The 27,344-nt window shown below is 41.8% G+C and overlaps 1 protein-coding gene across 5 annotated transcripts in view; it reads right to left on the bottom strand.

Annotated features, from left to right (window-relative positions):
- Positions 1 to 2,493: 2,493 nt before the first annotated feature.
- LOC126419931 (DNA-(apurinic or apyrimidinic site) endonuclease) overlaps positions 2,494 to 27,344 on the bottom strand; it is a 61,817-nt gene continuing 36,966 nt past the window's right edge. For all 5 annotated transcript variants that reach the window (XM_050087224.1, XM_050087221.1, XM_050087220.1 and 2 more), the window contains exons 4-7: positions 25,642 to 25,785; positions 25,041 to 25,184; positions 11,631 to 11,811; positions 2,494 to 3,305 (exon numbers count right to left, since the gene is read on the bottom strand). In XM_050087224.1, the coding sequence (XP_049943181.1) occupies positions 3,182 to 3,305; positions 11,631 to 11,811; positions 25,041 to 25,184; positions 25,642 to 25,785 (593 nt within the window). In that variant the 3' untranslated portion in view covers positions 2,494 to 3,181. The remainder of the gene's footprint in view (positions 3,306 to 11,630; positions 11,812 to 25,040; positions 25,185 to 25,641; positions 25,786 to 27,344) is intronic.

Genomic DNA, 27,344 nt, shown 5'->3' with positions numbered 1-27,344 from the left:
CGGAGTTCTGATAGGTTGGTGTTAGTGGGAAGTATCCAGATAACCCGGACGGTGTAACACTGTACCAAGATGTGCTGACCGTGCACCAAAGCATGTTTAGCCACAGGGTGATCCTCATTACCAACAAACACTGTCTGCCTGTGTCCATTCATGCGAATGGACAGCTTGTTGCTGGTCATTCCCACATAGAAAGCTTCACAGTGTAGGCAGGTCAGTTGGTAAATCACGTGGGTGCTTTCACACGTTGCTCTGCCTTTGATCGTGTACACCTTCCGGGTTACAAGACTGGAGTAGGTGGTGGTGGGAGGGTGCATGGGACAGGTTTTACACCGGGGGTGGTTACAAGGGTAGGAGCCAGAGGGTAGGGAAGGTGGTTTGGGGATTTCAAAGGGATGAACTAAGAGGTTACGAAGGTTAGGTGGACGGCGGAAAGACACTCTTGGTGGAGTGGGGAGGATTTCATGAAGGATGGATCTCATTTCAGGGCAGGATTTGAGGAAGTCGTATCCCTGCTGGAGAGCCACATTCAGAGTCTGATCCAGTCCCGGAAAGTATCCTGTCACAAGTGGGGCACTTTTGGGGTGGTTCTGTGGGAGGTTCTGGGTTTGAGGGGATGAGGAAGTAGCTCTGGTTATTTGCTTCTGTACCAGGTCGGGAGGGTAGTTGCGGGATGCGAAAGCTGTTTTCAGGTTGTTGGTGGAATGGTTCTGGGATTCCGGACTGGAGCAGATTCGTTTGCCACGAAGACCTAGGCTGCAGGGAAGGGACCGTTTGATGTGGAATGGGTGGCAGCTGTCATAATGGAGGTACTGTTGCTTGTTGGTGGGTTTGATGTGGACGGACGTGTGAAGCTGGCCATTGGACAGACGGAGTGGCATGGGATTTGTAGTAGGACCAGGTGAGTCTGATGGAACCAAAGGAGTTGAGGTTGGAGAGGAAATTCTGGAGTTGTTCTTCACTGTGAGTCCAGATCATGAAAATGTCATCAATAAATCTGTACCAAACTTTGGGTTGGCAAGCCTGGGTAACCAAGAAGGCTTCCTTTAAGTGACCCATAAATAGGTTGGCGTACAAGGGGGCCATCCTGGTACCCATGGCTGTTCCCTTTAATTGTTGGTATGTCTGGCCTTCGAAAGTGAAGAAGTTGTGGGTCAGGATGAAGCTGGCTAAGGTAATGAGGAAAGATGTTTTAGGTAGGGTGGCAGGTGATCGGCGTGAAAGGAAGTGCTCCATCGCAGCGAGGCCCTAGACGTGCAGAATATTTGTGTATTAGGAAGTGGCATCAATTGTTACAAGGATGGTTTCCGGGGGTAACAGATTGGGTAAGGATTCCAGGCGTACGAGAAAGTGGTTGGCGTCTTTGATGAAGGATGGGAGACTGCATGTAATGGGTTGAAGGTGTTGATCTACGTAGGCAGAGATACTTTCTGTGGGGGTTGGTAACCAGCTACAATGGGGCGGCCGGGATGATTGGGTTTGTGAATTTTAGGTAGAAGGTAGGGGTGCGGGGTGCCGGTGGGGTTAGGAGGTTGATGGAGTCAGGTGAAAGGTTTTGCAGGGGGCCTAAGGTTCTGAGGATTCCTTGAAGCTCAGCCTGGACATCAGGAATGGGATTACCTTGGCAAACTTTGTATGTAGTGTTGTCTGAAAGCTGACGCAGCCCTCAGCCACATGCTCCCGACGATCAAGTACCACGGTCGTTGAACCCTTGTCCGCCGGAAGAATGACGATGGATCGGTCAGCCTTTGTGTGTGTGTGTGTGTGTGTGTGTGTGTGTGTGTGTGTGTGTGTGTGCGCACCACATTAATTAGTTTAACCCAGGAAAAGAATAACAATATTTATTAGGATATACTGCTGCTCACCACGTAGAGGTATTAAACAACAGAATACATTTAGAAGTTGACTGTTTTGGATATTACTAAGCTACTGAACAAAGTCCTTAGCCATTTCTTTCCCTGGGCCATCAGAGTTGTGTGTGTTATGTTTTAGAAGGACGATACAGTCTAATAGCTTAGTCTACTTTTAAATGTGCCAGTCTGCTGCCCCCCCCCCCCCCCTTACAGTAACCAATATCAATGTGTGTGCGATGAGCTTTCGTAAAGATAATACCACTTGCTGTCCTGTTAAAACTATCCTCACAACAATGATGTAACACCCCTCCCCAAATCCTCTGACTTCCCTTTTACTTTAGAATCTTATACTAATCTTACAGGTGTTTAAGCAGTTAAACAAATAGATCAATGAAACACTTATTGCATCATCTCTTCTTACATATGCTGGAATCCAATGGTTATGATAAGAAGTAACAGCCTCCAGTTTGAAGAAATACAAGTTTTACACGAATCATGTTAACTTTGAGTCATCAGTAATAAATTTATAAGCGTTGGAGCCAAATCAGTATCCTCTGTTTTCTTCAACTTGTTTTTGAGAAGATTTAAGTTACGATAATGACTAAACTGGACACATTTATTTCCAGTACATGCAAACAATAAGTTTTATATAAAAATTTTATTTGTAATTCTTCTAAGCCTTATGACAAATTCTAAATTAAAGTATCATCAAACATTACATAAATTGCTGGAGACTAAAACTGGCAGCGGTGTTCTTTCTTGTACCTGTATAAACAGGCAGCACAAAATGCAACCATCTGCTGGAAAGTTCGAAACAATGACAATTTGAAAACATTAATGCCCAAATTTTAGTTTGATCAAACATCTCTGGGATCAAGTATATAAAATATATGGCTTGCATTAATAACACTTTAAACAAATGCCAAGATCTGTAGCCTCAAAATCAGTGCAACTAGAGTAACGGCAGTACAATTACATATTGCAATATTATTGTATGATTTTAATAGTCAGTCACATATACTCAGGTTCAGTAATAACACAAAATAGCTTGGCTGATAAACCACTTGGTGAGACTCCCAATTATCAGCACATTTGTCAATGTGTAACACTGCACTACTACTGTCAAATTATTATTATTTGCCAGGTTCAAACCCATCTTAAAATTACACATTACACAAGGGGGAAAAACATGTAGGGCAATTGTACCGTATCACCTTTGCATTGTAGCATAGTTTTTCTCATTACAAATGTAAAACAACTATCCTTTATGATAATGTGAAACTGATGACGTGGCTTGGATGGCATGCCTGCTTCAGTCTTATGTACGAGTTCTACTGCTCCATGTGAAGCAGCAATGTTATGGGGCAATGATCACTGCCATACACCTCACTGCGTATTATACTGTCACAAACATTTGATTTGAGCTGCTCTGACAGGATGAAGTAGTCTAATCTCCTGTAAATAAACAAAAATCATTAGTTTATGATAAAAAGGTACATATGTAGATGATAAACAATAAATACTTTGTCAATTGTGTCATTCCAATGGGATGAATTATTTACCCCCCCCCCCCCCAAAAAAAGGGGGGGGCAAAGGATCTAAATGAATTTCACAGTGAGTTAACCTGACTCGATTAGTTATGGACTTTTGTGGGTGGCTCCTCATTTGAAGTTATGTTGTTCAAATTCTGATGGGAAAAGGAATTTCTATTACAGTGTTGTAATAAAATTTCTAGTCAGCAAACTATGAGACAATACACAGAGTTACATTTCAATACTCTCCACAATGTCTTCTGGAGTAATGGCTTGTGAGACTGATCAGCATGTCGGATGGGGATTTTAGGCTTAGAAGCTCCCTGTGCACTGTTTGAGAGTAGACCATGTGCTGGCATCATATTTCAGTCTTTCCATCCTCTCTCATCGCAACAACAATCCATCGCTAAACAACAACACACTACACTACACTACACTTACCATGTCACATTGGAAATAATTATAGATCAAGAAAGTTACAGTTTTGTTACTGATGGGCTCAATAAGATACCCTCGAAACAGTACTATATGCCTTCTCTGAAAGCTACCTAGAACAAATAGTTAGGCACCTCACCCATGATGGAAACATATTGGATCTAATGGCACCAAACAGACCTGATCTCTTTTGAGGATGTCCACATAGAAACGGGCATCAGTGACCACGACGCAATTGTGGCAAAAATGGTTACCTAAAACAAGCCTGAACACACACACACACACACACACACACACACACACACACAGTGTTTCAAAAAGGACTTCACAAATTTGAAAATTCATATACAGTAATTCATAGTACCTAAAGCTGTCATTGTTAGTGTCAGTCTGTAGGGAAATACATCAAGTTCCATTTCGTGTAGTTCGTCAGCGCATAACCACACTGTAAGGAGTACTAGTGGCAGTTGCATAAAAGATTGCTGCTTTCATTGCACCCAAGTGTGCTAGCTGTGTGTTTTGGTTTGAAGAATCGCAGTTGGCAACAATAGTTCAATGTAATTTCCATACCAAGTACGCTAAAGATCCTCCTAGCAGGCCTACAATTTTTGAGCGGCATAAATGTTTTGTCAAAATAGGGTGCTCACTAAGGCATGGGAAATCATCAGGTCGTCCAAGCACATCTGACGAATTTGTTGAACGACGGAGACAACATTTTGTCAACAGCCCTATGAAATCGACCTGGCATGCTCCTCACGAACATTAAATCCCACATACAACTATTTGGAGTGTGTTGAGAAATCCATTGCATTTGAAACCGTACAGACTGACAATCGTACAAGCAATAAGACTGAGAAAATTGCTCGCAAAGAACTTCTGTGTGAATATGTTAAACTCATTTAATGAGGATGAACATTTCTTGTGCAAAATCTTCTTTGCTGACGAGTTGACTTTTCACTTAAGTGGCAAGGTTAACACACACAACTGTACGATTTGTGGCAGTGAGAATCCACATCAAACATTGCAACATGTTTGCGATAGTCCTAAACTGAACGTTTTTTGTGCATTGGGCAAGAACCAAGTGTACGGCCCCTTTTTTTTTCCTTGAGAGAGACATTAGTGGGGTAGTGTACCTGGATATGGTCCAACAATTTTTGTTACCACAGATCGATGAAGTCTGTGCACTTTCATTTCGGGAGTCAGCATCTGGGGTACCCATCATGCAAAGGTCTTCCAATAGACAAGCAATGTTCTTGTGAAATGCCGATTGTGCTTACAATTTCTCTGAGTGATACGGCGGTCATCCTGAATCAATCTGTCAACATTTTGCTTGTGAAACTTGGTGGTTGCTGTCACAGGACGTCTAACTCTGTCACGCAGGTCAGATGTTCGTGCCTCAATATCTTTAAACTTACTCGCTCAAAGACGCACAGTACTCACATCAACACAATCACCATAAACTACTTTCATTCTCTGATGAATCTCCTTTGGGGTGACACCTTCTGCTATCAGGAATTCAATGACTGCACATTGCTTAAATCACACTGACTGACCAACGACCATCTGTGCATGGTTCCATACCTTACACCGTAACAAGATGACCGTTCAATGCTATGGCTTCCTGCTAACTGGAACTGTAGAGAAGAGGCTGCGGAACACGTCAGTACCTGCCGCATACCAATGCTGCCAACTGTTGAAAAGTTACGAAGGTGAAGGCATTACTTTTCAGTAAACCCTCGTAAATTACTTTCAGACTTTCTCACAATAAAATTCAATGATGCCAAAAGGCATTCTAAGCAGAAGTAGTTTCCTTAAACATTTGTACATACATTCGATCAATAATGTTCCCCCCTCCCCCCTCCACCCACAAGCACAGATATCAGTTCATGCGCTCACTTGAGTCAGGGTAGTGAACAAATGGAATGTGTGTGACCGAGGTGAGGGATGATTTTGATGATAATTGTGAGTTTAAAGAGACTAAATAGCTATGACCATCAGTCTCTTATTCACAACCCCCCCCCCTCCCCCCAATGAAATCTGCAGACCCCATCTGTTTAGAGTAATCTAATGTGCAATTGTGATAACATTTCCTAATCCAGAATGAGATTTTCATTCTGCAGCGGAGTGTGCGCTGATATGAAACTTCTCATTCTGGAAACGTCCCCCAGGCTGTGGCTAAGCCATGTCTCCGCAATATCCTTTCTTTCAGGAGTGCTAGTTCTGCAAGTTTTGCAGGAGACGAGATACTGGCAGAAGTAAAGCTGTGAGTACCGGGCGTGAGTCGTGCTTCGGTAGCTCAGATGGTACAGCACTTGCCCACGAAAGGCAAAGGCCCCGAGTTCGAGTCTCAGTCGGGCACACAGTTTTAATCCGCCAGGAAGTTTCAACATTTCCTAATGTTTGTGAGCATGTATGTGAAGTGGGATGTGGGTACTCACCCATTATTTACTTAGTGGGATGTGGGAAACTGCCTAGAAACCACAGCCAGACTGGCCAGCTCAACTGCCTGTGTCCCAGTAGTCGTGTGGTAACATGCTTCACTATCCAAGCCGAAAAGATGAGGTATGAACAGGTTGGAGGGGTGTTGAAAATATGGCCCTGGGGTGGAACACACAAGTGTATCCAGAACACAGTTAGAAGAGGAATGGGGTGGGGGAGGGGGGGGGGGGGGGGTGGATTGCAGGGGAATGGTGGAAGATTCAGAGCAGGACCTTATCTACTGTAAACTTTACCCACCTGTATCTCCTGTCATGAACAGTTTTTTTACCTACCCCTGTACTCACACCACTTTCACACTATGTTCCTTCTGCACATTCCTTACTCAGCACAAATTTCCAAAAACCTACCAGTCCAGTTTCTCCCTTTTCCTTCCTCAATGACCAAACCCAGTCAATATTACACATGCATGTTGTGGGAAGGAATTTTGCTCAACAGCTAAGCAATTTTTCATCCTTTTCATCTGCCTGCTCTAGCTCTATCCTCATTTATGATCACACACTGGATTTTACATCATAGCACTACACTAAAAACTTTGCACACACTCAGATGGGACAAAAATAGGGTAGGAAATTTCATCTGCATATACACAATACTCCGCAAGCCACCTAATGGTGTGTGGCGGAGGGTACTTTCGGTACCACTATCTGATCCCTCCAACCTGTTCTACTTGCAAACAGTGCGTGGGAAGAACGATTGTCGGTAAGCCTCTGTATTAGCTCTAATTTCTCGAATTTTCTTCTCATGGTCAATATGCAAGATGTATGTGGGGGGAAGTAATACGTTCCCCAACTCCTCCTGAAAAGTGCTATCCCGAAATTTCAATAGTAATTCTCTCCATGATGCACAACCCCTCTCTTGTAACGTCTGCCAGTGGAGTTTGTTTAGTATCTCCATAACACTCTCTTGCCAGCTAAACAATCCCATTGCGAAATGCGCCGGTCTTTGGATCTTCTCTATCTCCTCTAACAGTCCTACCTCATAGGGTTCCCAGATGGATGAACAATACTCAAGAATCTGGCGAACAAGCATCTTTTAAGCCACCTCTTTCATGGTGGAGTTACATTTCCTTACGATTCGCTGATGAATTTCAGTGTGTTGTCTGCTTTTCCGACTATCTGTTTTATAAAGTCATTCAACGTAAGGTCGCTCTGGATAGTTACGCCTAGATATTTTATCGCAGATGCTGTCTCCAGCTGTTTGTCACCCATAGTGTACCTGTACACTCGTGGATTTCTTTTCCTATGTAAGCACAATATGTAACATTTATTTATGTTCAGGGTCAACTGCAAGAGCCTGCACCATTCACCAATTCTCTGCAGGTCATTCTGCAAATTTTTACTATCTTCTGGTGTTGCTTCTTTGGCATACACAACTGCATCACCTGCACATAGCCTTAAAGAGCATCTGATGCTTTCTATTAGATTATTTATATATACATTATAAACAGCAATGGTCCTATGACACTCTGGATATTGCCTTTACATCTGTTGATTTTGTTCTGTTAAGAGCAACACGTTGAGTTCTACCTGCAAGAAAGTCTTTAACTCCCTTAGGAATTCACACACATGCACAAAGTATTGAATCCAAATGCAAGTCTGCTCCGATACTCCATAAGCTAGTATTTTCTTTCATTAAACAGCAATGCAGGACAGTGTCAAATGCCTTACTGAAATCAAGGAACACATCAACCTGACCGCCGTTGTCCACTGTGCTGTGGATCTCACAGACGAACAGAGCAAGCTGAGTTTTGCAGGATCTCTATTTGTGGAATCCATGTTGATTTTTATAGAGATGTTCATTTTCCAAAAACATCAAAATTCTTGAGCATAAAACATGTTCCACAATTTTACAACAGATTGATGGCAACAATATAGGTCTATAATTGTGGATCTGTCTTATGGCCTTTCCTAAAAACAGGAATGACCTGTATCTTTTTCCAGTCATGAGGTATCTTTCGTTGCTCAAGCGATCTACGATAAATTACTGCTAGAAGGGGAGCAAGTTCTTTCGCATAAGCTTTATAGAATCTTATAGGTATCTCGCCTGGTCCTAATGCCTTCCCACTACTAAGCGATTGTAGCTGCTTTTCAATTCCGCGATCGGTTATCTCAATATCTGCCATTTTGATGTTCGCACAGTGATTGAAAGGAGGGACAGTGTTACGATCTTCCACGGTGAAACAACTTCGGCAGACCAAATCCATCATTTCGGCCTTCTCTCTGTTATCTTCCATTTCTGTGCCAGTGTGGTCACTGAGAGAATGAGTAGATGATTTTGACTCATTTGATTCACTGACTTTACATACGACGCAAATCTCTTGGGGTTTTGCTCAGGTCGGCTGACAACGTCTTACTTTCAAAATCATTGAATGCTTCTCTCATTGCTCTCTTTACACTCATTTTCGCTTCGTTCAGCTTTTGTTTGTCAGCTAGGTTTTTACTTCTAATGAATCTGAGATGAAATGCTCTTTGTTTACCTAGCACTCTTCTAACATGGCTATTAAACCAGGGTGGATCTTTCCCATCCCTTAAAACCTCACTGGGAACATACTTGTCTACGGCATATTGAATGATGCCTTTGAGTTTTTTCCGTTTGTTCTCTACATCTTCATCCTCATCACCGAATATTTGATGCTGACTGCTGAGGTATCCTGAAATTTGTATCCTGTCACCCTTGCTGAGCAAATACATCTTCCTGCCTTTTTTGACATTCCTTGGAGGACCCGTTGTCATATATGCTGTCACAGCTTTATGATCACTAATACCTTCCTCTGTGTTAACTGATTTGATAAGTTCAGGTCTATTTGTTGCCGGAAGGTCTACGATGTTATCCTCTGAAGTTGGTTCTCTATCTGCTCATCGCTATGCCCTTTCACAGGAAACATCCTAATATCTGCCTTAATCAAATTAGAATGACCACAAAAACCTTAATCTGGATACCCATACTAGGATTTGAACACAGATACTCTTAAATGCTAGCCTGAGACCACTATCCCAATGGAAAGTCCTGGGTAGAATAACAACAACAACATGGGAAGGACAGATTGCTAATGACCTCATAGAGGAGGTGCTGAGTCTTCATAGGTGCAATGAAAACAGAGTTTCACTATATTCCCTGCTCTTTCAGGTTCCACCTTATCTCCTATACTTTATCAGTTAATGTTCTGCCTGCCAATGTAATTATTCCTGGCCCTTCAAACAGATCTCACTTCCTCTTTCAACATTATGTATTTTCATTTGTTTTTCTGCACCATCCTATACCAGACGTAAATTTAGTTACATCTCCTGCCTCCTCTCTTCACATGTGTCCACCTGCTGACCAGCATTCCACTAATACCATCCTTTTATTTATTTTTCTCTTTGATTTCATTGTGTTTTGATGTCTATTTAAGTTTGTTTTCGTCTTTCACTATAGGCCCTACTCCTTGAGGTTTCACCTTTATCCCTATACTCCATCTGTTGCACTATTTCTCACTATCCGTATCTACCATATTTACTCGAATCTAAGCCGCACTTTTTTTCCGATTTTTGTAATCCAAAAAACCGCCTGCGGCTTAGAATCGAGTGCAAAGCAAGCGGAGTTCAGAAAAATGTTGGTAGGTGCCACTACAACTATAACTTCTGTCGAATATATGTAGCGCTACACAGGTATGCTGTGTAGGCACAAAGATAAATACTTTCGCCAAAACCTCTGCGTCAGTAAATAAATTTAAAAAAAAAAGAAAGGTGGAAGACGAGCTTTTTTTTTTTTCTCCGCCCCGAGTTTCGACCACTGCATTTTCATACATTATCCAACGAAGTAAATACAAATTCCGTATTTTTCATCTTCGAATGTAGCAGAATTTCAATTTACTACGAAAATCCGACTGGCAAGACTGTTTAGGATGTTTGTCCATATGGCCAAGTCTACGTTCTGAATTTTTTCCTACCAGTGAGAAGAGATGGCTGCTAATAGGAACCTGATGAAATGTGAATCACATGCAGTATTCTCTTCACCATAAGAATAATCGAATATAAACATTTTGCCATGTATTCTTTCACGTTTGCTGCTATCTCATTTAAGTCCTGTCTGCCTAATAAACTACGAAACTAGATTGAGACAACAGCAAACGCGGAAGAATATACGTATCGTTTCATGTTTATATTCGTATTATTCTTATGCCTAATGTGATACAGTCAGAAATGAAGCACGGCAACTGACTAGATTTTTAAATCTAAGATGACTAATTTCTGTGCAGAATTTGATGTACTAAAGAAGCGGCCGCAAAGATTTTCAAACGGAGAAAAATTTTCGCCGAACACTCGTGCAGAACATGTTCTATCATATGCAGTCTATTATTTGGTTCTTGTTGATCATTATCAAAGAAAGCAGCAGTGTGAGTAACAACAAATAGCAGTCTCTTGCTATTGTTTTGCTAATGAGACGATTCCTCTCTTTTTAAGCGGCGGTAGCGCGCACAAAAGCAAGCCGTGCCGCGAGCGGCGACAGGGCGTAAACACGCACTATCAGAATGCGACAAACAATGCAAGACACAGTACAGTAATGCATTTTCAGCTTAGGATGACGTGAACACCTATAACAAAGAAAACGGCACTTATCAGATTCAAACCAGACAGAGCACGTGAAAAAGGAAGGGTACTTGTATAAATACGGACGGAGCGCCTGACGCATAGCAATGGCTACCTGGTAAAGCTTAACTGCTAAGCTTACCACTCGAGCCAAACTACTGTCGCTGTATCGTCATTCATTTGATGTAAATTGTGTCTCATATTACAATGGGCCAACTTTGTTTCGATTTGGAGGTGCGGCCTAAAACTTTTCTCTCCCCTTGAATTTCGAGTCGCAAATTTCAGGTGCGGCTTAGATTCGGGAATTTTTTTTTTCCTTTATTTCGAGTCTCATTTTTTAGGTGCGGCTTAGATTCGAGTGCGGCTTAGATTCGAGTAAATACGGTACATCCAGTTTATGGGGCACAGTATAATCAGTGGCCGGAAAAATGCTAACTAACATAAAAGCCTCAATATACCCTTACTATGCATCACTAATAATTAATAATTTATTTCATAACTGTTCAATGAGAGAAGGCATCTTTTTTGTGTTGACACATTTATTCTACTAATTTACAGATTGAGATGTCACAGCTTTTAGACACAAGAACTTATGAATCTTTCACCAAGATGTTTCCAATGGATTGGTTTCAGACAATATACTAATTATCAAGTATTCACATATCAAAGCACAACATTAAAAACGAAAAATTATAGTCACAAAATATGAAATTAAATGTGTGAACATTCAGTGGAAAGTTACTCACCAGCCAACATTCCTAGACCGAGCATTTCCCATGTATGTCCAAAAAGTATATGCTCCAGTTTTATCAGGATACAACTGTCTGAATGAATCAATGAATCCTTCCTTGAGAAGGGCAGTCATGCCATCACGCTCCTCTTGAGTAAAGCCAGCGTTCTTTGTGTTGGTCTTGGGATTGGCCAAATCTACATAAAGTAGTCAGATGTTAAGTCTGAGTTGAAGCTGTTAGGATTACAGTGGAACATATTCCATTCTAATTTATACTCTAACATCCAAAACCACTAGGAAGTACACAAAGTAAATTATGCACAAAATGCATGTACCACTTCACATGTGGCTGAAATATGAACTACGAATTAGAAACTGAACAGGGTATCCAGCGATTCTCAAATAAAAAAATTCCAGAGTTTTATCAATTGTTGCATTTTTCTAGGGTCATATTGTGCATACTCCCTACCCAATTTTCATAGATTTTATGACTAAATTTAAAAATTTTGCTGGTATGTATAGAGAGATAATCTGAGTTTTATATACTTCAGATGTCTTCAGAGTGAACTAAAAGACTGATGCTCCAGCACTTTCTCTGTCTTTTTGAACTCTTAGACCGCGCCACTGTGCACGTAGCACAGATACACAGGCACCAGAGACGTTGGTAGGTGACGAAGTGCAATGTGCAAGATCTGTTGAGAATGTGGCCCCTCATACATTGGACAGGATGGCTCTTACAGTCCCTGAAAGATGTACAAGACACTGTAGGTACACCTACATCTTAGAGCGAAATAAATTGGCTGGGGCACAACACCATCGATACTGGTCACTCTCCGTTGTACGAAACTAACAAAATTTTACTGTTCACATCATATTTCTGAGAGCTGACAGTGAAACAGGCAACTGACATTCATTTGGCAACGAATTTAATCAGGGCGTATACGTGGGCAAGAAAAACAAATTCCCAGATTTCCCAGTTAAAAACACATTTTTTCCCATGTTAAGTGACAGTATACTTTCCCTCGCAGCTGTAAAACTTACCAATCCTTTAAATAATACAGGTTTTATACATCGGTGTAGATTTTCCCTGCACCTTATGAAATGAAACAGCCAAAAAACAATGTGTTTTGGTAAGATCTTTGATACGCAGCAACAACAAATTCCACCAAATACAGCAAATTAGCTTCCAAAGCACTGAAATCGAGACTGTGATGCGCTTTTGTCAGCCATTTATAGCCCATGTCACATGATCTCACCAGCCAATGACAGCAGATATTCAGAGCATAGGACATGTGATGTCAACAGCATAGGACATGTGATGTCAACAGCCAATACTATCGTTACTGTTAAGTAACACTAACATACAAATAGGAAAAGTTTGAGGTTCAAATTAATATACATATAGTACAGCTACAAGCAAAGATAAGCTTTCACTTATAATATTGGTTCTTTTTTGCATATGCTACCCTTTCAGATATATTAAGTATAAATGCAAAATTTTAAATATTAACATAAATGGCTGGTCTTCTGGGCCTGAAAATTTTTCTGTTTAGCAAAAGTAACAAAAAGCAGATTTCAGAGTACCTGACGGCTCAACACAAAAGTTTTGTCTCAAGTACAGACAGTGTTGAGGATCAGTGGACAAAGTTCAAAACCATCGTACAATATGCGTTAGATGAGTATGTGCCAAGCAAGATCGTAAGAGATGGAAAAGAGCCACCGTGGTACAACAACCGAGTTAGAAAACTGCTGCGGAAGCAAAGGGAACTTCACAACAAACATAAACATAGCCAATGCCTTGCAGACAAACAAAAATTACGCGAAGCGGAATGTAGTGTGAGGAGGGCTATGCGAGAGGCGTTCAATGAATTCGAAAGTAAAGTTCTATGTACTGACTTGGCACAAAATCCTAAGAAATTTTGGTCTTATGTCAAAGCGGTAGGTGGATCAAAACAAAATGTCCAGACACACTGTGACCAAAATGGTGCTGAAACAGGATGAGAGACTAAAGGCTGAAATACTAAATGTCTTTTTCCAAAGCTGTTTCACAGAGGAAGACTGCACTGTAATTCCTTCTCTAGATTGTCGCACAGATGACAAAATGGTAGATATCGAAATAGACGACAGAGGGATAGAGAAACAATTAAAATCGCTCAAAAGAGGAAAGGCCGCTGGACCTGGTGGGATACCAGTTCGATTTTATGCAACAGTATGCGAAGGAACTTGCCCCCCTTCTTGCAGCGGTGTACCGTAGGTCTCTAGAAGAGCGTAGCGTTCCAAAGGATTGGAAAAGGGCACAGGTCATACCCATTTTCAAGAAGGGATGTCAAACAGATCTGCAAAACTGTAGACCTATATCTCTAACGTCAATCAATTGTAGAATTTTGTAACACGTATTATGTTAGAGTATATTGACTTTTCTGAAGACTAGAAATCTACTCTGTAGGAATCAGCATGCGTTTTGAAAAAGACGGTCGTGTGAAACCCAGATCGCGCTATTCGTCCATGAGACTCAGAGGGCCATAGACATGGGTTCACAAGTAGATGCTGTGTTTCTTGACTTCTGCAAGGTGTTCGATACAGTTCCCCACAGTCGTTTAATGAACAAAGTAAGAACATATGGACTATCAGACCAATTGCGTGACTGGATTGAAGAGTTTCTAGAAAACAGAACGCAGCTTGTCACTCTCAATGGAGAGAAGTCTTCCGAAGTAAGAGTGATTTCAGGTGTGCCGCAGGGGAGTGTTGTAGGACCGTTGCTATTCACAATACACATAAATGACCTTGTGGATGACAACGGAAGTTCACTGAGGCTTTTTGCGGATGATGCTGTGGTGTATCGAGAGGTTGTAACAATGGAAAATTGTACTGAAATGCAGGAGGATCTGCAGCGAATTGACACATGGTGCAGGGAATGGCAATTGAATCTCAGTGTAGACAAGTGTAATGTGCTGCGAATACATAGAAAGATAGTTCCCTTATCATTTAGCTACAAAATAGCAGGTCAGCAACTGGAAGCAGTTAATTCCATAAATTATCTGGGAGTACGTATTAGGAGTGATTTAAAATGGAATGATCATATAAAGTTGATCGTTGGTAAAGCAGATGACAGAGTGAGATTCATTGGAAGAATCCTAAGGAAATGCAATCCGAAAACAAAGGAAGTAGGTTACAATACGCTTGTTCGCCCACTGCTTAAATACTGCTCAGCAGTGTGGGATCCGTACCATATAGGGTTGATAGAAGAGATAGAGAAGATCCAACGGAGAGCAGCGCGCTTCGTTACAGGATCATTTAGTAATCGCGAAAGCGTTATGGAGATGATAGATAAACTCCAGTGGAAGACTCTGCAGGAGAGACCCTCAGCAGCTCGGTACGGGCTTTTGTTGAAGTTTCGAGAACATACCTTCACTGAAAAGTCAAGCAGTATATTGCTCCCTCCTATGTATATCTCGCGAAGAGACCATGAGGATAAAATCAGAGAGATTAGAGCCCACACAGAAGCATACAGACAACCCTCCTTTCCACGAACAATATGAGACTGGAATAGAAGGGAGAACCGATAGAGGTACTCAAGGTACCCTCTGCCACACACCGTCAGGTGGCTTGCGGAGTATGGATGTAGATGTACTATCCAAATGAGGAATGCAAAATAAGATAGCTGCCCTTAGCATAATATTAATTTCAAATCTAGATTCTGTGACTCAAAGAACACTAATATTTTGCTGAGCGGTGATTTCAATGTCAATTTTGTTTATTCATACTCTACAATACAATTATGCAGTATTTAATATCAGGTTTACATTCACACAGGATAGCAAAAACCTAGTAAAAAGGAATACAAATTTCTTGCAATGCCAGAACTATGGACAATAACTTTTTCAAAAAGTATAAAAAATTAACAAGGTTACCTGTGAAGCCAAGAAACTGTGTAACTGGCGGTTTATATTCTACTCGAGGAGTAGATATAAGGCCTTGTGGGTAATTTTTTTTTGCAGGTTTGTAAAACTCTACTAAAACTGTCAATATATTTGAAATAAAACATTTTATTCAATACTACTGCCCAAATTTACCCACTTTGTCAGTCTCAAGTGAACATTTACGTATGTTCATATGTATATAGCATTAAGAGGTATTACATTATTTCGTAAAAGAAACAGGACATCAGAATACTCCAAGAGCATTGCGATTTCGTAAGCCACGCTAAGATGCACAATTAAGCTTAAAGTGCACATTTGTATATCTTAACTTATAACTTTGGGTTGGGTGTACGCCAACCTATTCATGGGTCGCTTAGAGGAAGCCTTCTTGGTTACCCAGGCCTGCCAACCCACTGTGACGCATTCTATGTGGGAATGACCAGCAACAAACTGTCCATTCGCATGAATGGACACAGGCAGACAGTGTTTGTTGGTAATGAGGATCACCCTGTGGCTAAACATGCCTTGGTGCACGGCCAGCACATCTTGGCACAGTGTTACACCGTCCGGGTTATCTGGATGCTTCCCACTAACACCAACCTATCCGAACTCCGGAGATGGGAACTTGCTCTTCAATATATCCTCTCTTCCCGTTATCCACCAGGCCTCAATCTCCGCTAATTTCAAGTTGCCGCCACTCATACCTCACCTGTCATTCAACAACATCTTTGCCTCTGCACTTCTGCCTCGACTGACATCTCTGCCCAAACTCTTTGTCTTTAAATATGTCTGCTTGTGTCTGTATATGTGTGGATGGATATGTGTGTGTGTGTGTGCGCGCGCGCGAGTGTATACCCGTCCTTTTTTCCCCCTAAGGTAAGTCTTTCCGCTCCCGGGATTGGAATGACTCCTTACCCTCTCCCTTAAAACCCACATCCTTTCGTCTTTCCCTCTCCTTCCCTCTTTCCTGATGAGGCAACAGTTTGTTGCGAAAGCTTGAATTTTGTGTGTATGTTTGTGTGTCTGTCGACCTGCCAGCACTTTCATTTGGTAAGTCACATCATCTTTGTTTTTTTTATATATATATATATATATATATATATATATATATATATATATATATATATATATATATATATATATATATATATATATAATGGAAGGAAACATTCCACGTGGGAAAAATTATATATAAAAACAAAGATGAGGTGACTTACCGAACAAAAGCGCTGGCAGGTCGATAGACACACAAACAAACACAAACACACACACAAAATTCAAGCTTTCGCAACAAACTGTTGCCTCATCAGGAAAGAGGGAAGGAGAGGGGAAGACGAAAGGAAGTGGGTTTTAAGGGAGAGGGTAAGGAGTCATTCCAATCCCGGGAGCGGAAAGACTTACCTTAGGGGGAAAAAAGGACAGGTATACACTCGCACACACGCACATATCCATCCATACATACAGACATGTGTCTGCTTGTGTCTGTATGTATGGATGGATATGTGCGTGTGTGCGAGTGTATACCTGTCCTTTTTTCCCCCTAAGGTAAGTCTTTCCGCTCCCGGGATTGGAATGACTCCTTACCCTCTCCCTTAAAACCCACTTCCTTTCGTCTTCCCCTCTCCTTCCCTCTTTCCTGATGAGGCAACAGTTTGTTGCGAAAGCTTGAATTTTGTGTGTGTGTTTGTGTTTGTTTGTGTGTCTATCGACCTGCCAGCGCTTTTGTTCGGTAAGTCACCTCATCTTTGTTTTTATATATATATATATATATATATAAAGAGTCAATATACAGGGTAAGTCAGGAGGAAAGGTACATGCTTTCAGGAGTGATAGTATCAGTGATTCTGAACAAAAAAATTTCATACGGATGTATGCCCTATTCCGAATGGTTTCAGAAATAGAACACATTTAATACCACTTTTGCAAGTTTTTCTTGAATAACTTGAAAATCACACCTTTCAGTGAAAACATGGCACAGTACAAAATTAAACTATATTAAATTTCCTACAAGAAAGGTCCTATTCATTTTTTTCTCTAGAACTAATGGTTTGTGCGAAGAGAGCATGAGAATGTTGAAAAACTCACTCAACATGCATGCGCTGGAGCTTATGTAGTTTTTGTAGGCCAATTTGAGGTAGCAAGTTGAGACTAACAGTTTGATACGGGACACTTGTGGTCTATCAAGCTGTGAAACTACCTTTGGTTTTATTGCTGTCGCAGTAACAACGTGACAGTTTTTAAAAAACGCTGTTTTCAAGGAACTACAAATTAATGGCCCTGATATCCAAAAACTCTCGACGACAGGGATATGATAATGGCGCAAATATGGTTGGAATTAATAAAGAATTCAGAACGACAATATTCAATATTAATCCCTGAGCACTCTTCTCACTGTGCAGATGCCACTTTGGAATTTGCTTTCAATAGATACAGCTAACACTCCTACAACAGTTAAAACATTTTTCAGGTTCATCAATAAAGTTTATGTGATCTTATAAAAACTAAATTAAAATTGACATTAAAATCTGTGTCTGAAACATGTGGGAAAATGAAATCTGAGAAGTAAAAGTGATTTTTCAGTTTGATGATGTAATCGAAAGGGTGAATTACCAGAAAAAATAAAACTGATGACTCCTAACTCTTAACGAGTGTGAAGCAATCTTGAACGAAATGTTAATTTTGAGGGTATCATTGCAATGCACATTTGTTTGTTTTGTTTTGTTTTAAGGTGCTAATACAACTAGGGTCATGTGTGTCCAGGTCAAAACCGTAGAACACGAAGACAAAGAGAGGAGTTAAAAACTACTACATGTCAATCAAAATTGACGGAAGAGAAGAAAGGTGAAAACAGGGACATGAGAAAGGTATATAAAATATGACATAATGAAATGGAGGTCCAGAACTAAAAATTAATTGGTCTTTGCCATGTTGCTACGACGGATAAAAAGTAAAACAAAGTTGACAGCTCACATGTCGTTCGCTAAAACAGTACGCAACCTAGTCAAAACGATCACCTTGTGGCGAGAGGACCAAGAGGGGGCCATCCAAACCACTTGGACAGGCTTAATAACCCGGAGCTTGTTCCCATGAAGGGAGGACCAGTAGTGGTGCCAAAGTGACACCACCTGCTGGTGGACAGCAAAACAGAGATCAACAGAGGGAATATAAGTACTAGCGGGCTGAAGTACCAGGACTACAGCCATGGCAGCAGCATCAGCGGCCTCGTTTCCTGTCAGATCGACATGGCCAGGAACTCTCAATAACATCACAGTAGTTCCAATGAGAGTGAGAAAGTGACAGCATTCCTGATCCCGTTGCACTAAGGGATGGATGGTGCGCTGCACAAAGAGACTTTGAAGAAGCAGATGACGCACCTGAAAAGCCTGTGTTGTTGGATGTACTGTGTGGCCTGACACAGGATGAAGAGCTCTGCTATAAATACCGAGCAATGTTCCAGAAGCCAATACCGAAAAACATTGGTGCCAATCACAAAGGCACACACGACATCACCATCAGTCCGAGAGCCATCAGTGTAAAAAAAGGCACTATTGTGAAGTTCTGTGCAAAGGTCATAAAACTGAATGCAATAGAGCTGGGCAGAAGTAGTATCCTTAGGAAATGAATAAAAGCCAAGACGAAGAAGGGCTGCCGCACAAAGCCAAGGTGGTGAAGTGTTCACACCCACTCGGAAAGTTGCAGGTAGCACGAAGTTAAGCTGCTGTTGGAGTAAGAGCCCAAAGCAAACTCCAGGAGGTAACAGATAAGAGGGACACACCCCATACTGGCAATCAAAGAAATCGCTGAAGGAGGAGGTATAGGATGGAGGGCCACACATGGCAGACAAACGGAATGCATATCTGTTGAGGAAAAAGTCACAGAGGTAGGACAGTGGTAGTTCGGCAGCTTCTGCATACAGACTATCAACCGGGCTAGTGTAAAAGGCGTCAGTGGCCAAATGCATGGCCCAATGGTGAATAGCACTGAGACGATGTATGAGGGACAGACATGCTGATGCTTAAATGAAACACCCATAGCCTAATTTTGAACAGACAAGGGACTGGTACAAACAGAGGAGGGTGGTTCGATCTGCACCACAGGAAGTACCATTGAGAACATGTAAGATACTGAGGGACCGTATACAGCGGGCTGCTAGGTAACACATGTGGGAGGAACAAGAAAGTTTCTTATTGAGCTTGAGCCCCAAGAATTTCATGGTTTTAACGATTGGAAGAGCAACAGGCCCAAGATCTAAAGCTTGTGGAAGAAATCAATTACGCCCCCAGAAGTTCAAACAAACGATTTTGTAAGTGGAAAAACGAAAGCCATTGTTGATGTACGATGAGTAAAGACGATCGAGACATCGCTAAAGATGCAGCTTTATGAGAAAAGCCCGTGGAGAACTGCAATAGATGGCAAAATCGGCAACTAAAAGGGAGTCAGAGACGCCCGGCAGGAGACAGGCCATTATAGGGTTAATGTCGATAGCAAAAAGGATTATGCTAAGGATGAAACCCTGAGGTACACCATTTTCCTGGATAAAGGTGTCCGACAAGGCACAACCCACATGTCCCTTGAAAACTTCATCTTTTAAAAATTCCTGAAGGAAGCCCCACGTGTACAGAGTACGGAGGATACCAGTCCTTCAGCAGGTATCGTAGACTTTGTCCAAATCGAAAAACGTGGCCACAATCTGGGATTTCCGCAGAAAAACATTCATGAAATGGGTGCACAAAGTGATGAGGTGGTCAACTGTAGAATGCTGCACTCGAAATCCACACTGTTCAGTGGTTAGTGAATTGCGAGACTCAAGCCACCATACCAACCGGCAATGAACCATGCATTCTATCGCCGTGCAAACACAGTTGGTGAGAAAAGTCGAGTGAGAGAAGGAAGGTGTTCGTCTTCACCGGGCTTTCGCATGGTATGACAGCGGCTTCATGTCAGCATCTGAGAAATGTACCCTCTGCTCAGATGTGGTTGTACGTATGAAGCAGCGAGTTCTTTCCCATAAGAGAAGGATGCTGCAACGTCTGAATGTGAACAGCATCTGGCCCTGGGGTGGAGGATCGGGATGAAGTGAGGGCACAAACTAGCTCCATCACAATAAAGGCGGTGTAGTAGCACTCACTATTTGGAGAAGAGATAGGTATCGTCCGAACCTCCTCCACTTGTTTCCACTGGAGGAAGGCATGGCGATAGTGGGAGGACCTTAAAATCTCTGCAAAATGGTGGTCCAAGGTGTTGGAGATAGCAGTACGGTTCACAGTGACATCGTCTACTTCTGTATGACCGGAAACTGGGGAACGGACCTTGGTCCCAGGGAGCCATCGGAGGTTGGCCCACATGACGGATGAGAGAGTGGAACTGTTAAAAGAACTAGTAAATAAAAATCAGCTAGATTGTTTGCTATCACGAAGAACGCAGCAACACTGCACATGCATCTGTTTATAATGAATGCAGTTTGCCATCATAGTATTATGGTTAAAAGCTTGGAGAGCACGTCTCCGCACACAAATTGTGTTGTGGAACACATCAGTCCACCAAGGGACCGGGACATGGCATGGTAAAGAGGAAGTGCAGGGAATGGAACATTCTGCGACACTGAGGACAATGTTTTTATGATATTCTAGCTAGGCATCACACCCGGGGAAATGTTGCTCGTTGAAGATTGCCAAGGATGAGTAAAGCCTCCGGTCTGCCTTAGTAAGCTGCCTTTTTGATGTGCACAGAGGTGGAGCAGGAGTCAGCAAACGGATAGCACATGGGAAATTGTCACTCGAGGATGTGTCAGAGAGAATGGACCACTCGAGACGATGGGCAAGCTGGACAATGCAGAAGGATAGGTCCAAATGGGAACAGGTGCACAAGGAGTCTGAAAGCAATGTGGGTGCTCCTGTGTTAAGACAGAAAACGTTAAGATGACTGTGGAGGTCAACCAGGAGGGCACTTCTTGGACAGGTTCTGGAAGAACCCCAAAGGGGATGGTGCACATTAAAGTCACTGAGCAGTAGAAAGGGGTGAGGTAGCTGCCCAAGAAGCTGGAGGAAATCTGCCCTTGCGACATACGACGGAGGGATGTAAACGGTACAAAGGGAAAAGGTTAAGAGAGGAAAGAAAAGGCAAACTGCAACAGCTTGAAGGCGGGTAATTAGGGAGAAGGGGGGAAATATGAACGTCATCCCGTATGAGAACCATGACTCCCCCATAAGATGGAATGCCAACCTCGAGGGGAAATTCATAATGGACCGGGAAGAAATGTGAGAGCCAAAAGCGGTTGTGAGGATGCAATTTTGTTTACTGAAGGCACAGAACAAGTAGACACTGTGATTCTAAGAGCAGCCGTAAATCCTTTTTGTTGGATTGAATACCACAAATGTTCCATTGAAGAAGAGTCATGACGAGGAAAAATGAAGGGGTGTCACTTCGGCAGCTGCTGAGTGCCAGCCTTAGAATACTCGCTGCTATAGGACAGAGGCAGAAGGAGTGTCGGCATTCTTCTGCTGTCGACCTGCAGAGTCCGGGTCGGAAAACCGGTTAGTGGTGCACACCGGCAACATGGAGGGTGGCCAGGTGAGGGTATCACATGGTGACACCGTCAAAGAGGATCATCGAGTTGGCAAAGGAGAAGACTGTTTGCCTTTGTTTGACGTCTTCAAGCCCTTCGGTTAACAGAGGAAGACTCGGGTGTTGGTTAGCTGGAGGGACATAGGAAGTCTTCACAGGAGCATTCCTTCTGTCCTTTCCAGCCTGCCGGTTGTGTAGCTGGTGACTTCGCCCCATGAGGCGAGTATTTGGTGACGTGCTGCACAGCTGGGGGAGGAGGCGGGGACGCAATGACAACCGTGATGCTATATTTGAGGTTGCATGTCTGCGTGGCGATGTTATTTGTGTGGCAAGATGTAGCAAGAAGAGTACTGTAGGTGCCAGATGGTAGAATGCATGGTTTCTGAGTAGGCAACAACTTGCGAGTAACCGGGCATGGCACTTTTCCTTCACCCACATCGATTGGACAGCCTGCTCATCGAGATAACGGGACAATCCTGTGAGGAGGCAGCACGATCACCACCGCAGTTGATGCAGCGGGGAGAAGGAGTCGGACAGCCGCCCTCATGAGCACACTATCACAGGTTACGCATTTGGCTGTCTGTCGACAGGACTCACTCGAGTATAGTTGTGACAATTACATTGGTAGCAGCACATTGGGTTCTGAATACACAGTGTGGTTGTAACAATAACACTGGTAGCAGCAAATCAGATTGGAATATACGGTCTGACTGTGGTAACTTCATAACCTGCTTTGATCTTTGCCAGAAGAACTACTCTATCAAAGGTGAGAAAGGTTGTGCGTATGGGCACTAAGGAACCATCTACATTTTTCATCACCCGATGACTGGCAATGACATCCTGATCAGAGAGGTACATTTTGATTTCTACCTCGGTCAGACCATCGAGAAGCCTAGTGTAAATAACACCATGGGAAGAATTCAGCATTTGATGGGCCTCGACATGAACAGTATAGCCATGGACAAGCGAAGCTGCAAGCAGTAGTTGTGCTTGAGAATCAGAAGTAATCTCCAAAAGCAAAATGCCATTGCATAAATGAGAGCAGGATTTCACACGGCCAGCAATTGCATCAACACCTTTCTAAATAATAAATGGATTTATCTTACAGAAGGACTGAATGTCTTCAGTACGTGAAACCACGAGAAACTTTGGCACAGCTCAAAGGGTCTTTGAATCGTTAGTCTCATTCCGTTTACATTTTGTAGCTGTTGACTGTGAAGAAGATTGGTTCATTGCGAGAAAATCCCCCATGCCCGCCAGCATCTCTGATGGCGATCTCCTTCCATCCGTGGGGGCAAGGGGGGGGGGGGGCTTCAGGGGGGTGGTGCACCCGCCTTAGGTGATTGTTCACACCTCCTGAACACATGACAGAAGGACCAATTGGCAATTTGTGAAGGTAGCAGCTCAGGCAGTCACCTCTCCCTGGGCCTGGCCTGTACCAGGGGAACGTGCAAACCCTAGATGTCGACCCGGGGCTGAGAATTACGTGTTCCCAACTCACCTGTTATGCATCAATCACTTGGGGCAGCCTTCAGGAGTGCACAAGAAGGAATCAGAAAAGGAGGAATCTCAAACACTGGAGCAGAGGAAGGGCAGGGGAAGGTGAACAAAGAAAGAAAGAAGGAACAGTGGAAAGTATTTTGATATTGACTACTGAAAATGCAGAATACGTTTTCAAAATCGGCCCCGACGTATTTCCCAAGGGAGGGGAGAAAAAACAGCAAGAGGATAGATATGCAGCACGGAAAGGAAAAGATGCTGCAAAGGCTGGGGGCCTGTGGTAGCTAAGCATGAACAAGCCAGAGAGTGGCGAGCCAACTTAGGGTGGGCAGTGCACGTGTGATAAGAGAGTTTACTACATGCGAACAATGTTAAGTGAACTATTACTATTGATATTTTCCATTCATTTTGTGACTGGATTCAAGAATTCCATAACACAAGATTTGAAACAAACGTTGCAGAAGTTCAACTGTTTGCAGGAAAAAGTAGGTGTGAAATTGAGTCTTAGTTGTAAAAAACAAAAAAACAAACAAACAAAGTACAATACTTCGAGAAGGCAAAAATAGCGACATATGGCCTTTCGAACTTCACGAGGATCTCAAACTTTTAAAATCCCATCCGCTGGCCTCTGAGATGCAAAAGAACTTATTCAGTGCATTTTGGAAACTAATTTGGAAGAAGCATATCCAAATGTTTGCATTACAATCAGAATCATGCTCACAGTTCCGGACAGGGCATCATCACCCGAGAGAAGCTTCTCAAATTTGAAACTGATTAAGACAGACTTGATAAGCACGATGAAAACAACTCTGGAAAATGTGTGAGCAAAAATAAGAAACAGCTTAAAACATCACTAAAAACATAAATTGACTACGCAAGTTACTTACTTCCTCAAGAAAAGGACCTTACTCCAAAATTTTGGACTTATTTTTTTCAAAGAGATCGCAAAATATGCAACTACAGTAACTGGAAAATAGCCATTTCATTTTGTCCTTTAAACACTGGAAGCCCATCCTGTTACATTCCATGTACTCACTCATGAAATGTTTCCCTTAGCTCCAGAAAACTTCAAGATTTTGGAGTAAGCTCCTTTCAAAAATGACGGATTAATAAAGAGATATACTTTCCACTTATAGTTATACTCTTTTGAGACTATATTTCAGCCTTTCAACGTTTTATTGCTTGTTCTGTAGTAGCTTCATTCACAATGTCAGGATTTACTTTTAGAATAGAAGAGGACTTACACACACTTCACACTTTTTCACAGTCAACACTCTCCTCTGCAATCTCGCATTCCCCACTCATTTATCTAACAGTGAGTGCTTGAATTTTTCTTTAGTGCCTTTTTTACCGTATACCTTTCAAACATATGAAATGTCAATGAGAACTTTGAAGTATATGCACATTCAATTTTAAGATTAGCTGGAATGCTGCATACATACCAATTGCTTCGTGAGATACATTCATGTCACCACATAAAATAACTGGTTTCTTAGCATCAAGCTCTTTCAAGTATGCACGAAGATCTGGATCCCATTTCATACGTTTTGGCAAAGTCACAAGACCACGACCAGCATTGGGCACATCTGAAAAATTAACAAAGGAATTCATCCTTATACTTTCACAATGAAATTCAGAGTACAGTAGCACTCAAAAGCTAGGAATGCGACCACTGTAGGAAAACTAACTAATTTTATGAATGACTATATGTTGTACACATTGCAGACCAGTTCCTATTATGAAACAATTTCAGCATATGATATACCAAATAATGTGATGGAAAGAGTAGAGAGAAACGAGGAGGACAGAAGAGAGCATAAAGGGGTGAAAAATAGATATAACTTTTATTCAAAATTACAAACCCATTCCAAAACAAGCGAATGCGAGCACTTAATAAAGTAACAATGTAATGCTTTGGAAAATATAAATAAGAAAAGTGTGATACTAGCATTATTTGTACCAGTAACTCCAAATTCAATTTATGAATAAGGAGTAACAAATGCTAGCGAACACAGAAAGTTTGAAACAATCAACAGAACTTACATGCACCAACAACAAAAAACTTCTCATACTCTGCTGTGATTAGTCGACCTTCTGAGTCATGTTCGTCTTTACCAATGCCGTACTTCACATCAAGTGGTTTCACTTTTGTTAACAAAGCAACTCCAGCATATCCTTCTTTCTCTCCTGTTGGAAGTACATACAAAAATAGTTAACAAACAAGGTAACTATTACAAGGGATGAACATAAAATGAAGGCACATTTCCCTCAAGGTAAACTACTTTTATGTCTATAGCACATCATTACAAAAACTACTAGATCAATATGTTACAGTATGTAGAAAATAAGATTTTAGTTGTATTTTAAAAAACGAGAAACAACCAAAACAATTTCTTTGTTAAAAATCTCAAAATAATCAATTGAACTGGGTAGTAAATAAGTCCAATTAGTTTTGTATAGTGTATTTACATTTATCAAAACACGTAGAATAAATATCATTCAGTTGTATGGACCATAATTATGCACCCAACTTTTCACCATCTTGATAGGGCATAATCGGAGAGTTTGAGGAATCGTAGAAATAGTGTTGAAGGTGTGTGTGTGTGTGTAAACTGTAGAGTGAGACCAAGAGATGAATACAATAAGCAAGTTCAAATGGATGTAGGTTGCATTAGTTATTATGAGATGAAGAGACTTCCACAGAAAGTAGTAGTGTGGAGGGCAGTATCAAAGCGCTGACTGAGGACGACAATGACAACCATTTCCATTATGCTTTTCCTATGAAATCTCTACAGTTTCAGTGTGTAATGATTGTACATCTATACGTATCTCCAAAATCCATCTTATGAAAGGTACTTCTGGTACACTATTTTTTCCTACAGGGGGGTTGAGTAGAAAGGTCGTAGGTGATTTCGGGGATTATAGCTACCTTTATTAAGCACAAAGCTTTATTACGGAGCACATTCCATTGTGGTTATTCTATTTATTCGCATAAAGAATTCCCTGCTGGCTTTGTGCAGTGACGAACTGTAAAGCTTCACTTGACGTAATCAGAAGTGCGGCAAAGAGATTGGTACACCATATGTGGCTCCGAGGAATATCAACAACTCCAACATAATATACAGCAGTTTTGTCAACAGATACTTAACCTTTTTGCAGTAGCATTTTGTTTCAATTGATGCGTGGGAAGTCTGAATTGGATGACGGTCTAACATGATAACTCTCTCATCTGGTGCGTAATCAACATGTATTGAAGTCCGATCACAACAACAAGTTGTTGGAATCTGATTTGGTAGATGTTGCCTTCGCTATCAAACACTACCTCTCCCAACATCCATCGAACTCCAAGCCCACAACCCCATTTCTTACACACCTTATCAACTTTATCATGACTCCAAACTACTTTTCCTCTGAAGGGAAGGTTTACAAACCCATGACACACACGAGCATCCGCACGGCACACTCCCACGCCAACCAGTTTGTTGCGGGTTGATATTTGTAATTATAGACACTCTGGAAATATTTATTATCCTTGAATTAATGTTTTATATTCCATGATGTACGTTCCTTGGAGAGAAATAAATTAATGTTGTATTGCAATCACGGTGTTGTGTATCCGTAATATTTTGGTGCCGAAACCCGTGAAGAAATTGCGATTTCCTGCGTCATTTCAACAATTAACGGCTTACTTCACGCTGTAGGAAACACGTCGGACCGCATCACAAGCTAAGTCCATTCCAATATAA

This window comes from Schistocerca serialis, chromosome 9 (assembly GCF_023864345.2).
Source record: "Schistocerca serialis cubense isolate TAMUIC-IGC-003099 chromosome 9, iqSchSeri2.2, whole genome shotgun sequence".
Lineage (NCBI taxonomy): Eukaryota > Metazoa > Arthropoda > Insecta > Orthoptera > Acrididae > Schistocerca > Schistocerca serialis.
The sequence above is the reverse complement of the archived record's forward strand: the minus strand, read 5'-3'. Positions and strand labels throughout refer to the sequence as shown.